Here is a 14,554-nt window from a genome sequence, read left to right as displayed (position 1 = left end):
GTGAAAATATTGATCTGAAATTGGTGTGGAGTGAGGGTAAGTTATTGGTTTTCAATAATTTGATATATTTGAAATGATTTTTATTGTATTTACAGAATTAGAGGACAATTTTCTTATGATGCAGTTATGCATCATTGCGCTTTAAATTTATCATTTTTACTATGTGTCTAATATCTATCTCTTTTCTTCTAGACCCATTATGACTTCGAGGCTTCCACATCCAGGTACCAGGACCCAATCTTGGACGACTGAGGACTTGGAGAATATTCTGGACCAATGGGAAAATAGTGATGATGGCTCAGATTTCTCAGACAACGATGATGTAGCTGTTCCATCGTACACATTGGAACCTAATGAACAGAGAACTCTGATGAGGAACCAGAAGTACTGGAGCCAGAGGACAAGAACATCTTGCCGCCGTACTTTGAGGCTGATAGCAGCACTACAGCTCAGCCATGTGATACATTGCAAGCTGTTCCTGCCCCTAGTTCCAGTTCTGCCACCATATCAAGAAGCGCGCTTATCCCTAAAGGCAAATACACTATGGAAAAATGAAAACTTAGAGCTTAGTGTAAATCTCGTACCGGTCCACTACCACAGGAACATACTCAATTTTGCGCTATACCTGTAGTTCTTCGTCTGTTTTCGCCAAATGACGTTCACTGCTGGACAAAGGCCACCCCCAAGGATCGACCGGTCCTGTGCTGCTAGCATCCAGGTGCTTATCCTTCCTTTACCTTCACCAGATCGTAGGTCCACCTAGTGAGGGGCCTGCCCACACTTAAGAACTTTTCTGCCCCAGCGGCCATCAGCTCTCCGAGCTATGTGCCCCGCCCACTGCCACTTGATTTTAGCAATTTTGCGAGCTATGTCAGTCACGTCGCGTTGCGAACACACGGGCTATGTAGTTCTTATGTAAAAATAAAATAAGTTAAATTGTCAATACTTTATTCCACGACACACGAACATCACACATGGACGGACACCATAGGGGTAGTTGTGACGTCATACTTTACTCCACGTGATCATTCTATTGTTCGGGACCTCTGGCGGCGGGGTTGATTGAACACTTTTCTTGTACGCGAATATTATTAAAATGTCATGGCACATAACAGCTGCAACAAAAAACATTATCTAAAAACACGGCCCTAAATCATCATTATCATCACATCATTTCAGCCACAGGACGTCTACTGCTGAACATAGGCCTCCCCCAATGACTTCTATATCGCCAGGTTGGTAGCGGCCTGCATCCATCGCCTTCCTGCTACCTTTATGATGTTGTCGGTCCACCATGTGGGTGGATGTTGCTGAGTTAACAAAAACAATAATAGTCGATATTAAATGACAATAATTACGTATTGTGCAAATAGTCAAATAGTGCATTTCCAGCCAATAATAACATTAACAAAAGCAAAACAATCTTGTTTTGTTTCATTCCATCTATCCTGCCCATAGTGGGAAGATAAACTTTTAAAATATTCCGAAATCACTGGGTTTCCCGATTTGTTATTCAATCAGTCCGAGACAGTTCCCGAGGGCGCTGTAATTCTCAAGATAAACCTGTAAAGCCCACTTTCGGCTAGTTTAATATTTATGAGAAAATATTTGCGTATTACGCAACATCTTGAATAGGGAATTGCATATTTATTATTTACATATGCGCGTAACTCGATCGGAACAAAATGTAACTAAATACACCAAACAAAAAGAGGAAAGAGGGAAATACATAAAACAGACTCTACGAGTAATATGAAGTTATATACGAGTAAGATAAACTCTTAATAGATAGGAACATAAAAAATCGTTGATAAAAGTAGTTAAAGTGCGAATTACTAGTCGAATTATACATAAAAGTGTAGCTGAGTTGACTATCTATCTGATTGTCAATAAAAACCTAGCAAAAATACAGTTTAGTGAAGTGAAATTGATCAAAATACCTTGAAGTTGGTCAAGTGAATAATGGAATGTGGGGTATGTAACAAAAACAATACTGGTTATAAATCAGCTGACAAAACAAAACTACCTCGTTAACATTTCGCTGGGATCAATACCTGTACACAAATTTCGCCCACTGAGCTAAAGCGATACATGGCGGAGTCAGTTAAGACATCGACTCATTACGCAGAGAACGCGGGTTCGAGCCTACACTTCTGAGAATTTTTTGTTTTCAATACAATATTATTAATTTCATCGTTATAAAACTAATTCTACTGGACTACAGAAAGATGGATCCAAAAAAATGTGCAAGATGTAAGAAAACAGTTCCCAGAAAAGAATACTTAACATGCCTTAGTTGCAAATTGACATTTGATATAGAATGTTTAAATATATCCTATAACCTATTTCAATTGATGAACAATGAAAAGAAACTTAGCTGGACATGTTTGCAATGTAAGCAAAATTTAAAAAAGAAAGATAGTAAAGGCAACGTAACCCCAACCAACTTCAAAGAAGTACGGAAGAATGCACCACAAAATAATTTGGTCCCGATAACGATAAAATGCACACCAACTGAACAAACTTCAACAGTAGGAAATGTTACTACAAGGAGTAAAGCCAAACTAAGAACTTCGCCTGAGGAGGTAACTCTGTTTGACGATGAAATAATAGAGTCGGAGAGAGTGGCTGAGCCTCAACGTCCACTTATTAAATCGAAATCTTTCGATACTTTGCATGATGACACTTCAATCATAAACAACACAATATCTAGAAGCACTGAATCGATACGTGATCTTGATATTTTGAATGAAATGAAACAAGAAATAAGTAATCTTCAAGAAAAACTTGTTGTAGCCGAAAATGAAATGGAAAATATACTATCTGAAAACTGCGAACTACAACAAAAAGTAAAATCATTATCTCAAGAAATAATCCTCCTAAAAAAGGTATACACAACTCCCTCACCTTCAAACCGCGAAAGGAAAAAGGAGAGCCCATTAAAAAAATCTGAATATTTAAGTCAAATTATGGCACTGGAAGTAAATGTATCCAAACTTCAGAATGAACTACTAAGAGCTCAAGAGGAAATCGCAAAGCTGAACGATATCATCACTGAATATCAAAACAATACACATGAACAGAAAAAAATTGCAAAGGAAAGCTCATTAGGAAATGCTTCGGATCAAATAAGAACACGTAATACTAGTGAAACCTCTAATAAGAAGAGAAAGCTGTGTATTATATCTACTACAAACAAACTAAAAATAACTAAAATGATACATTCCGATGATCTGTATAGCGGATTTGATATTTGTCACTATATAAAGACCAATAGTACGATAGATACCCTAACTAAAGACATCCAATCAAAAACTGGATCTCTAACATTGGATGACTATTGCATTGTTTTGATAGGTGAGTCTGATTTTTATCGATCCCAAGACCATGAGGGGCTGGTACAGCTGCTGAAAGACAGAATAAAGGGAATCGCAAACACAAATATAATCATAGCTGTTCCAACTTACATATGTGGAAGGCTATTGTTCAATAATAGAATTGAAATCTTCAATAATGAAATCTTCAATAATGAAATCTATCGCTGCTTGTCAGAACAGAATAATGATAATATACATGTATTTGATACTAATAAGAGACTTACATTGGATATGTTTTCACCGTATAGCGGTAAACTTACCAACAAGGGCATGAGATGCATCCTGAGAAGCTTGGTAGATTTCATTTCATATCAACGGATTGACTGCAGAAATATTATTGATAGCAACGAAAACATTACATATACTGAAGAACAAGACAAAAATGAAAAATCGCAGTTTTTTCTTTTATAATAAAACTAGCTTTGGTCGCCCGCTACGCGGGCTACAAAAGCTAGATCTGCGATGCTGGCCGCTCCGGGCTTCGCCCTACGCGGCGCTCGGCCTGCGGCCTCGCATTCGGAGCTCGGCCTTCGGCCTCGCAAAAATTACACGGGGCGTTTATCGTTTGTCGCAAGGCTCTTTTGCTTTTTTGACGCAACACAAGTGAATCTATGGCGACTGTCAGGATTTGAACCATCGCTCGGCCTTCGGCCTCGCCTTTCTGTCTGTCACTGGGCTCTAGTCCTTTTTTGACGCATTAAAATAAATCTATGGCGACTCACAGGCTTTAAACTATCGCTCGGCCTTCGGCCTCGCCTTTTTCTACGTTAACCAAGCCCTCCTGCATACAATTTGTATGGAAAACTCAGTTTCATTTGGAAAATGGGTTACTGCTTGGCGGCCATCTTGGATTTCCAAAATTTTGCATTTTTCCCTTAATCTGGACAATTTTCCGCGCCGAACCCTATTTTTCATTTTTTTCTATCCTCACCCAGTCCCGTGAAACAATTCCTTAAATCCACCCAAGTCAAAAAATTTTGAGTTCCCCTAACTCCCAGTGTTGCCAGGTGATTGAGATTAAAATAGTCAAATGTCATTAGTTTGACCTATTTGCAGGAGGTGTCATCCAAATTTCTGACCGGAAGTCGTTATTTCCATTTTTTACATTTTTGGACCAAAACTCTCAAAGTATGGCAACACTGGGAATCACTGTTTTTCCAAACAATACTCCTTGATAAACTACGTAATCGCCCCATACAACTCGACTCTCCCAAATGTTGCCAACTGCCCGAAAAATTCATTTGAAAAATCAGAAATCTGAAACTTTTTACAAAATGGCCACTCACTCGGTCGCCATCTTGATTTTCTGACATTTCGGATTTTTCCCATAATCTGGGTCGTATAACCGACTAAACCTCATTTTTGGATTTTTTCTCCCATATATCCTTCTATCCGTCCTTAACTTTAAAGACACCCATGTCGAAAAAAATACTTTTCCCCGTAGCTCCCAGTGTTGCCAGGTGATCGATACGGAAATGGTCAAATGTCATTTGCACGACCCCTTTGCAGGAGGTGTCATCTAAATTTCTGAGCGGAAGTCGTTATTTCTACTTTCGACATTTTTGGACCAAATCTCCTAAAGTATGGCAACACTGGAGAAATTTCTTCACCCAAGTGAAACCTCTCGACAAGACACACAACCGCCTCATACAAGTCGACTTTCCCAAATGTTGCCAACTACTCGAAAAATGAATTCCAAAATTTCGAAATTTTCAACTTTTTACAAAATGGCCGCCCACGCCGCCGCCATCTTGATTTTCTGACATTTCGGATTTTTCCCATAATCTGGGTCGTATATCCAACCAAACGTCATTTTTATTTTTTTTCTGCCATAATTCTTTCTGTCTGTCACTAACTTTAAAGACACCCATGTCGCAAAAAAAACTTTTCCCCATAACTTTCAGTGTTGCCAGACTTTTTTGATAAAAATAATGAAATGTCATTCGGGTCCCCAAATGTCACCAGACTGCATACCAAGTTTTTGGAATTTCTGGAAATTTCCATTTTCTACTATCCGGGGCCGTGGTGGAAATTTTTTTTCCAAAATGGTAGTTTTTTCCGATTCATGGCAACACTCGAATAACAGACCAACAATCGCCCGGAACATTGTACCCCACTCCGGTGTCGCCATCTACCGGAAAATTGCTACCAAAGTTTGGGAATTTTTTGATCGCAACAAAATGGCCGACGGCTCAGCCGCCATCTTGTTTTTTGATAATCTGTGAATGTATCTCTTAAGAAGACTATACATGTCACAAATACTCAAAAGAAATTTTCAAAAACAATTGCGCATCTCGGAGTGACACCTCCCTAAAAACACCTCGAAATCGCATTTTCAATCCAAGATGGCGGCGCGGCCATTTTGTTTTTTTAATTTTTTCTCAATTTTTTTAACACATCTTGGCAACCAAAATAAACTCCCAAAAAGGAAAAAATTCAGGATGAAAAACAAAAAAGTTGTTGTCTCAAAAAATGCCGCCATTTTGTTTTTTGGTTCAAAAAATCTAAAAAACCTGGGTGTCAAAAAATCTAGTTTAAAATAAACACCAACAATTTTACCCCTCTCCCCTCTAAATACCCCAAAAATACCCCTGATCAGTGAGTGAGTCAGTCAGTGGTAATCGAGCTTTATATATTATAGACTAGCTTTGGTCGCCCGCTACGCGGGCTACAAAAGCTAGATCTGCGATGCTGGCCGCTCCGGGCTTCGCCCTACGCGGCGCTCGGCCTGCGGCCTCGCATTCGGAGCTCGGCCTTCGGCCTCGCAAAAATTACACGGGGCTGTTCCCGTTTGTCACTGTGCTCTTGTGCTTTTTTGACGCAACACAAGTTAATCTATGGCGACTGTGGGGATTTGAACCATCGCTCGGCCTTCGGCCTCGCCTTTCTGTCTGTCACTGGACTCTAGTCCTTTTTTGACGCATTAAAAATAAATCTATGGCGACTCTTGGTCTTTAAACTATCGCTCGGCCTTCGGCCTCGCCTTATTCTACGTTAGCTAAGCCCCCCTGCATACAATTTGTATGGAGAATTTAGTCCCTTTAGGAAAACGGGTGAACGCTTGGCGGCCATCTTGGATTTCCAAAATTTTGCATTTTTTCCTTAATCTGGACCATTTTTCGCGCCGAACCCCATTTTTACTTTTTTTCTAACTTCACCCAATCCCGTAAAACAATTCCTTAAAACCACCCATGTCCCAAAATTTTGAGTTCCCGTAACTCCCAGTGTTGCCAGGTGATCGAGTTGAAAATGGTCAAATGTCATTAGTTTGACCTATTTGCAGGAGGCGTCATCCAAATTTCTGACCGGAAGTCGTTATTTCCATTTTTTACATTTTTGGACCAAATCTCTCAATGTATGGCAACACTGGAAATTTTTGTTTTCCCAAACGATACTCCTTGATAAACTACGTAATCGCCCCATACAACTCGACTTTCCCAAATGTAGCCAACTGCCCGAAAAATGCATTTGAAAAATCAGAAATCTGAAACTTTTTACAAAATGGCCGCTCACTCGGTCGCCATTTTGATTTTCTGACATTTCGGATTTTTCCCATAATCTGGGTCGTATAACCGACCAAACCCCATTTTTGGATTTTTTCCCCCATATCTCCTTCTGTCCGTCCTTAACTTTAAAGACACCCATGTCGAAAAAAATACTTTTCCCCGTAGCTCCCAGTGTTGCCAGGTGATCGAGACGAAAATGGTCAAATGTCATTTGCACGACCCTTTTGCAGGAGGCGTCATCCAAATTTTCGACCGGAAGTCGTTATTTCTACTTTCGACATTTTTGGACCAAATCTCCTAAGGTATGGCAACACTGGAGAAATTTCTTCACCCAAGCGAAACCTCTTGACAGGACACACAACCGCCACATACAACCCGACTTTCCCAAATGTTGCCAATTACCCGAAAAACGCATTTGAAAAATCGAAAAACTGAAACTTTTTACAAAATGGCCGCCAACTCAGCCGCCATCTTGATTTTCTGACATTTCGGATTTTTCCCATAATCTGGGTCGTATAACCGACTAAACCTCATTTTTGGATTTTCTCTGCCAGAACTCCTTCTATCCGTCCTTAACTTTAAAGACACCCATGTCGAAAAAAATACTTTTCCCCGTAGCTCCCAGTGTTGCCAGGTGATCGAGATGAAAATGGTCAAATGTCATTTGCACGACCCCTTTGCAGGAGGCGTCATCCAAATTTTTGACCGGAAGTCGTTATTTCTACTTTCGACATTTTTGGACCAAATCTCTCAAAGCATGGCAACACTGGAGAAATTTCTTCACCCAAGCGAAACCTCTCGACAAGAGACACAACCGCCTCATACAACTCGACTTTCCAAAATGTTGCCAACTACTCGAAAAATGAATTCCAAAATTTCGAAATTTTCAACTTTTTACAAAATGGCCGCTCACGCCGCCGCCATCTTGATTTTCTGACATTTCGGATTTTTCCCATAGTCTGGGTCGTATATCCAACCAAACGTCATTTTTATTTTTTTTCTGCCACTACTCTTTCTGTCTGTCCTTAACTTTAAAGTCACCCATGTCGCGAAAATTTGTTTTCCCCGTAACTTTCAGTGTTGCCAGACTTTTTTCATAAAAATGGTGAAATGTCATTCGGGTCCCCAAACGTCACCAAACTGCATACCAAGTTTTTGGAATTTTTGGAAATTTCCATTTTCTACTATCCGGGGCCGTGGTGGAAAATTTTCTACCAAAATGGTAGTTTTTTTCAATTCCAGGCAACACTCGAATAACAGACCAACAATCGCCCGGAACATTGTACCCTACTCCGATGTCGCCATCTACCGGAAAATTCGTGTCAAAGTTTGGGAATTTTTTGATCGCAACAAAATGGCCGACGGCTCAGCCGCCATCTTGTTTTTTGATAATCTGTGCATGGGGCTCTGAAGCAGACTATATAAGTCACAAACACTCAAAAGAATTTTTCAAAAACAATTGCGCATCTCGGAATGACACCTCTCCAAACACACCCCTGAAAACGCGTTTTCAATCCAAGATGGCGGCGCGGCCATTTTGTTTTTTTAATTTTTTCTCAATTTTTTTAACACATCTTGGCAACCAAAATAAACTCCCAAAAAGGAAAAAATTCAGGATGAAAAACAAAAAAGTTGTTGTCTCAAAAAATGCCGCCATTTTGTTTTTTGGTTCAAAAAATCTAAAAAACCTGGGTGTCAAAAAATCTAGTTTAAAATAAACACCAACAATTTTACCCCTCTCCCCTCTAAATACCCCAAAAATACCCCTGATCAGTGAGTGAGTCAGTCAGTGGTAATCGAGCTTTATATATTATAGACTAGCTTTGGTCGCCCGCTACGCGGGCTACAAAAGCTAGATCTGCGATGCTGGCCGCTCCGGGCTTCGCCCTACGCGGCGCTCGGCCTGCGGCCTCGCATTCGGAGCTCGGCCTTCGGCCTCGCAAAAATTACACGGGGCGTTTATCGTTTGTCGCAAGGCTCTTTTGCTTTTTTGACGCAACACAAGTAAATCAATGGCGACTGTCGGGATTTGAACCATCGCTCGGCCTTCGGCCTCGCTTTTCAGTCTGTCACCGGGCTCTAGTCTTTTTTTGACGCATAAAAAATAAATCTATGGCGACTCACAGGCTTTAAACTATCGCTCGGCCTTCGGCCTCGCCTTTTTCTACGTTAGCTAAGCCCCCCTGCATACAATTTGTATGGAGAATTTAGTCCCTTTAGGAAAACGGGTGAACGCTTGGCGGCCATCTTGGATTTCCAAAATTTTGCATTTTTGCCTTAATCTGGACCATTTTCCGCGCCGAACCCCATTTTTACTTTTTTTCTAACTTCACCCAATCCCGTAAAACAATTCCTTAAAACCACCCATGTCACAAAATTTTGTGTTTCCGTAATTCCCAGTGTTGCCAGGTGATAGAGATGAAAATGGTCAAATGTCATTAGTTTGACCTATTTGCAGGAGGCGTCATCCAAAGTTTTGACCGGAAGTCGTTATTTCCATTTTTTTCATTTTTGGATCAAATCTCTCAAAGTATGGCAACACTGAAAATTGTTGTTTTTCCAAACGATACTCTTTGACAAACTACGTAATCGCCCCATACAACTCGACTTTCCCAAATGTTGCCAACTACCCGAAAAATGCATTTGAAAAATCAGAAATCTGAAACTTTTTACAAAATGGCCGCCCGCTCAGCCGCCATCTTGATTTTCTGACATTTCGGATTTTTCCCATAGTCTGAATCGTATAACCGACCAAACGCCATTTTTAGACTTTTCCTCCCATATCTCCTTCTGTCCGTCCTTAACTTTAAAGACACCCATGTCGAAAAAAATACTTTTCCCCGTAGCTCCCAGTGTTGCCAGGTGATCGAGATGAAAATGGTCAAATGTCATTTGCACGACTCCTTTGCAGGAGGCGTCATCCAAATTTTTGACCGGAAGTCGTTATTTCTACTTTCGACATTTTTGGACCAAATCTCCCAAAGTATGGCAACACTGGAGAAATTTCTTCACCCAAACGAAACCTCTCGACAGAACACACAACCGCCTCATACAACTCGACTTTCCAAAGTGTTGCCAACTACTCGAAAAATAAATTCCAAAATTTCGAAATTTTCAACTTTTTACAAAATGGCCGCTCACGCCGCCGCCATCTTGATTTTCTGACATTTCGGATTTTTCCCATAATCTGGGTCGTATGTCCGACCAAACGTCATTTTTATTTTTTTTCTGCCATAATTCTTTCTGTCTGTCACTAACTTTAAAGTCACCCATGTCGCAAAAAAAACTTTTCCCCATAACTTTCAGTGTTGCCAGACTTTTTTCATAAAAATGGTGAAATGTCATTCGGGTCCCCAAACGTCACCAGACTGCATACCAAGTTTTTGGAATTTTTGGAAATTTCCATTTTCTACTATCCGGGGCCGTGGTGGAAAATTTTCTACCAAAATGGTAGTTTTTTCCAATTCATGGCAACACTCGAATAACAGACCAACAATCGCCCGGAACATTGTACCCTACTCCGGTGTCGCCATCTACCGGAAAATTCGTGTCAAAGTTTAGGAATTTAATGCTCGCAACAAAATGGCCGACGGCTCAGCCGCCATCTTGTTTTTCGATAATCTGTGAATGGGGCTCTTAAGAAGACTATACATGTCACAAACACTCAAAAGAAAATTTCAAAAACAATTGCGCATCTCGGAGTGACACCTCCCCAAAAACACCCCGAAATCGCATTTTCAATCCAAGATGGCGGCGCGGCCATTTTGTTTTTCTAATTTTTTCTCAATTTTTTTAACACACCTTGGCAACCCCAACAAACTCCCAAAAAAGAAAAAATTCAGGACCGAAAACAAAAAAGTTGGTATTTCAAAAAGTGCCGCCATTTTGTTTTTTGGTTCAAAAAATGTAATAAAGCTGGCAGTCGAAAAATCTAGTTTAAAACAAACACCAAAAATTTTACCCGTCTCCCCTCTAAATACCCCAAAAACACCCCTGATCAGTCAGTGAGTGAGTGAGTGGTAATCGAGCTTTATATATTATAGACTAGCTTTGGTCGCCCGCTACGCGGGCTACAAAAGCTAGATCTGCGATGCTGGCCGCTCCGGGCTTCGCCCTACGCGGCGCTCGGCCTGCGGCCTCGCATTCGGAGCTCGGCCTTCGGCCTCGCAAAAATTACACGGAGCTAGTCTTTGTTTGTCACGGTGCTCTTGTGCTTTTTTGACGCAACACAAGTTAATCTATGGCGACTGTGGGGATTTGAACCATCGCTCGGCCTTCGGCCTCGCCTTTCTGTCTGTCACTGGGCTCTAGTCCTTTTTTGACGCATTAAAAATAAATCCATGGCGACTCACAGGCTTTAAACTATCGCTCGGCCTTCGGCCTCGCCTTTTTCTACGTTAGCTAAGCCCCCCTGCATACAATTTGTATGGAGAATTTAGTCCCTTTAGGAAAACGGGTGAACGCTTGGCGGCCATCTTGGATTTCCAAAATTTTGCATTTTTGCCTTAATCTGGACCATTTTCCGCGCCGAACCCCATTTTTACTTTTTTTCTAACTTCACCCTATCCCGAATTCATTTGTTTCTACAATTCCTTATTCCTCCGATGTCGCAAAACTTTGAGTTCCCCTAACTCCCAGTGTTGCCAGGTGATCGAGATAAAAATAGTCAAATGTCATTAGTTTGACCTATTTGCAGGAGGCGTCATCCAAATTTCTGACCGGAAGTCGGTATTTCCATTTTTTACATTTTTGGACCAAAACTCTCAAAGTATGGCAACACTGGAAATTTTTGTTTTCCCAAACGATACTCCTTGACAAATCACGTAATCGCCCCATACAACCTGACTTTCCCAAATGTTGCCAACTACCCGAAAAATGCATTTGAAAAATCAGAAATCTGAAACTTTTTACAAAATGGCCGCTCACTCGGTCGCCATCTTGATTTTCTGACATTTCGGATTTTTCCCATAGTCTGGATCGTATAACCGACCAAACCCCATTTTTGGATTTTTCTGCCATATCTCCTTCTGTCCGTCCTTAACTTTAAAGTCACCCATGTCGAAAAAAATACTTTTCCCCGTAGCTCCCAGTGTTGCCAGGTGATTGAGATGAAAATGGTCAAATGTCATTTGCACGAGCCCTTTGCAGGAGGCGTCATCCAAATTTTTGACCGGAAGTCGTTATTTCTACTTTCGACATTTTTGGACCAAATCTCCCAAAGTATGGCAACACTGAAGAAATTTCTCCACCCAAGCGAAACCTCTTGACAAGACACACAACCGCCTCATACAACTCGACTTTCCAAAATGTTGCCAAGTTCTCGAAAAATGGATTCCAAAATTTCGAAATTTTCAACTTTTTACAAAATGGCCGCCCACGCCTCCGCCATCTTGATTTTTTGACATTTCGGATTTTTCCCATAATCTGGGTCGTATATCCAACCAAACGTCATTTTTATTTTTTTTCTGCCACGACTCCTTCTGTCTGTCACTAACTTTAAAGTCACCCATGTCGTAAAAAAAACTTTTCCCCATAACTTTCAGTGTTGCCAGACTTTTTTGATAAAAATGGTGAAATGTCATTCGGGTCCCCAAATGTCACCAGACTGCATACCAAGTTTTTGGAATTTCTGGAATTTTCCATTTTCTACTATCCGGGGCCGTGGTGGAAAATTTTCTTCCAAAATGGTAGTTTTTTCCGATTCATGGCAACACTCGAATAACAGACCAACAATCGCCCGGAACATTGTACCCCACTCCGATGTCGCCATCTACCGGAAAATTCGTGTCAAACTTTGGGAATTTTTTGATCGCAACAAAATGGCCGACAGCTCAGCCGCCATCTTGTTTTTTGATAATCTGTGCATGTGGCTCTAAAGAAGACTATACAAGTCACAAATACTCAAAAGAAGTTTAAAAAAACAATTGCGCATCTCGGAATGACACCTCCCTAAAAACACCCCGAAATCGAATTTTCATTCCAAGATGGCGGCGCGGCCATTTTGTTTTTTCATTTTTTTCTCACATTTTTGAGCACACCTTGACAACCCTAATAAACTCCCAAAAAGGAAAAAATTCAGGATGAAAAACAAAAAAGTTGGAGTTTCAAAAAGTGCCGCCATTTTGTTTTTTGGTTCAAAAAATATGGTAAAGCTGTCAGTCAAAAAATCTAGTTAAAAACAAACACTAACAATTTTACCCCTCTCCCCTCTAAATACCCTAAAAATACCCCTGATCAGTGAGTCAGTCAGTGAGTGGTAATCGAGCTTTATATAATATATATATATATAGACTAGCTTTGGTCGCCCGCTACGCGGGCTACAAAAGCTAGATCTGCGATGCTGGCCGCTCCGGGCTTCGCCCTACGCGGCGCTCGGCCTGCGGCCTCGCATTCGGAGCTCGGCCTTCGGCCTCGCAAAAATTACACGGGGCGTTTATCGTTTGTCGCAAGGCTCTTTTGCTTTTTTGACGCAACACAAGTAAATCAATGGCGACTGTCGGGATTTGAACCATCGCTCGGCCTTCGGCCTCGCTTTTCAGTCTGTCACCGGGCTCTAGTCTTTTTTTGACGCATAAAAAATAAATCTATGGCGACTCACAGGCTTTAAACTATCGCTCGGCCTTCGGCCTCGCCTTTTTCTACGTTAGCTAAGCCCCCCTGCATACAATTTGTATGGAGAATTTAGTCCCTTTAGGAAAACGGGTGAACGCTTGGCGGCCATCTTGGATTTCCAAAATTTTGCATTTTTGCCTTAATCTGGACCATTTTCCGCGCCGAACCCCATTTTTACTTTTTTTCTAACTTCACCCAATCCCGTAAAACAATTCCTTAAAACCACCCATGTCACAAAATTTTGTGTTTCCGTAATTCCCAGTGTTGCCAGGTGATAGAGATGAAAATGGTCAAATGTCATTAGTTTGACCTATTTGCAGGAGGCGTCATCCAAAGTTTTGACCGGAAGTCGTTATTTCCATTTTTTTCATTTTTGGATCAAATCTCTCAAAGTATGGCAACACTGAAAATTGTTGTTTTTCCAAACGATACTCTTTGACAAACTACGTAATCGCCCCATACAACTCGACTTTCCCAAATGTTGCCAACTACCCGAAAAATGCATTTGAAAAATCAGAAATCTGAAACTTTTTACAAAATGGCCGCCCGCTCAGCCGCCATCTTGATTTTCTGACATTTCGGATTTTTCCCATAGTCTGAATCGTATAACCGACCAAACGCCATTTTTAGACTTTTCCTCCCATATCTCCTTCTGTCCGTCCTTAACTTTAAAGACACCCATGTCGAAAAAAATACTTTTCCCCGTAGCTCCCAGTGTTGCCAGGTGATCGAGATGAAAATGGTCAAATGTCATTTGCACGACTCCTTTGCAGGAGGCGTCATCCAAATTTTTGACCGGAAGTCGTTATTTCTACTTTCGACATTTTTGGACCAAATCTCCCAAAGTATGGCAACACTGGAGAAATTTCTTCACCCAAACGAAACCTCTCGACAGAACACACAACCGCCTCATACAACTCGACTTTCCAAAGTGTTGCCAACTACTCGAAAAATAAATTCCAAAATTTCGAAATTTTCAACTTTTTACAAAATGGCCGCTCACGCCGCCGCCATCTTGATTTTCTGACATTTCGGATTTTTCCCATAATCTGGGTCGTA

The 14,554-nt window shown here is 41.0% G+C and overlaps 1 protein-coding gene across 1 annotated transcript in view; it reads right to left on the bottom strand.

Annotated features, from left to right (window-relative positions):
• Nucleotides 1-958: 958 nt before the first annotated feature.
• LOC135077803 (uncharacterized) overlaps nt 959-14,554 on the bottom strand; it is a 34,895-nt gene continuing 21,299 nt past the window's right edge. Inside the window, exon 4 of the mRNA XM_063972347.1 lies at nt 959-1,115. Coding sequence (XP_063828417.1) covers nt 1,006-1,115 — 110 coding nt within the window. The 3' untranslated portion in view covers nt 959-1,005. The remainder of the gene's footprint in view (nt 1,116-14,554) is intronic.

This window comes from Ostrinia nubilalis, chromosome 14, assembly GCF_963855985.1.
Source record: "Ostrinia nubilalis chromosome 14, ilOstNubi1.1, whole genome shotgun sequence".
NCBI classification, from domain to species: Eukaryota; Metazoa; Arthropoda; class Insecta; order Lepidoptera; family Crambidae; genus Ostrinia; species Ostrinia nubilalis.
Note: the sequence above shows the minus strand (reverse complement) of the source record. Positions and strands in the feature narration are given on the sequence as shown.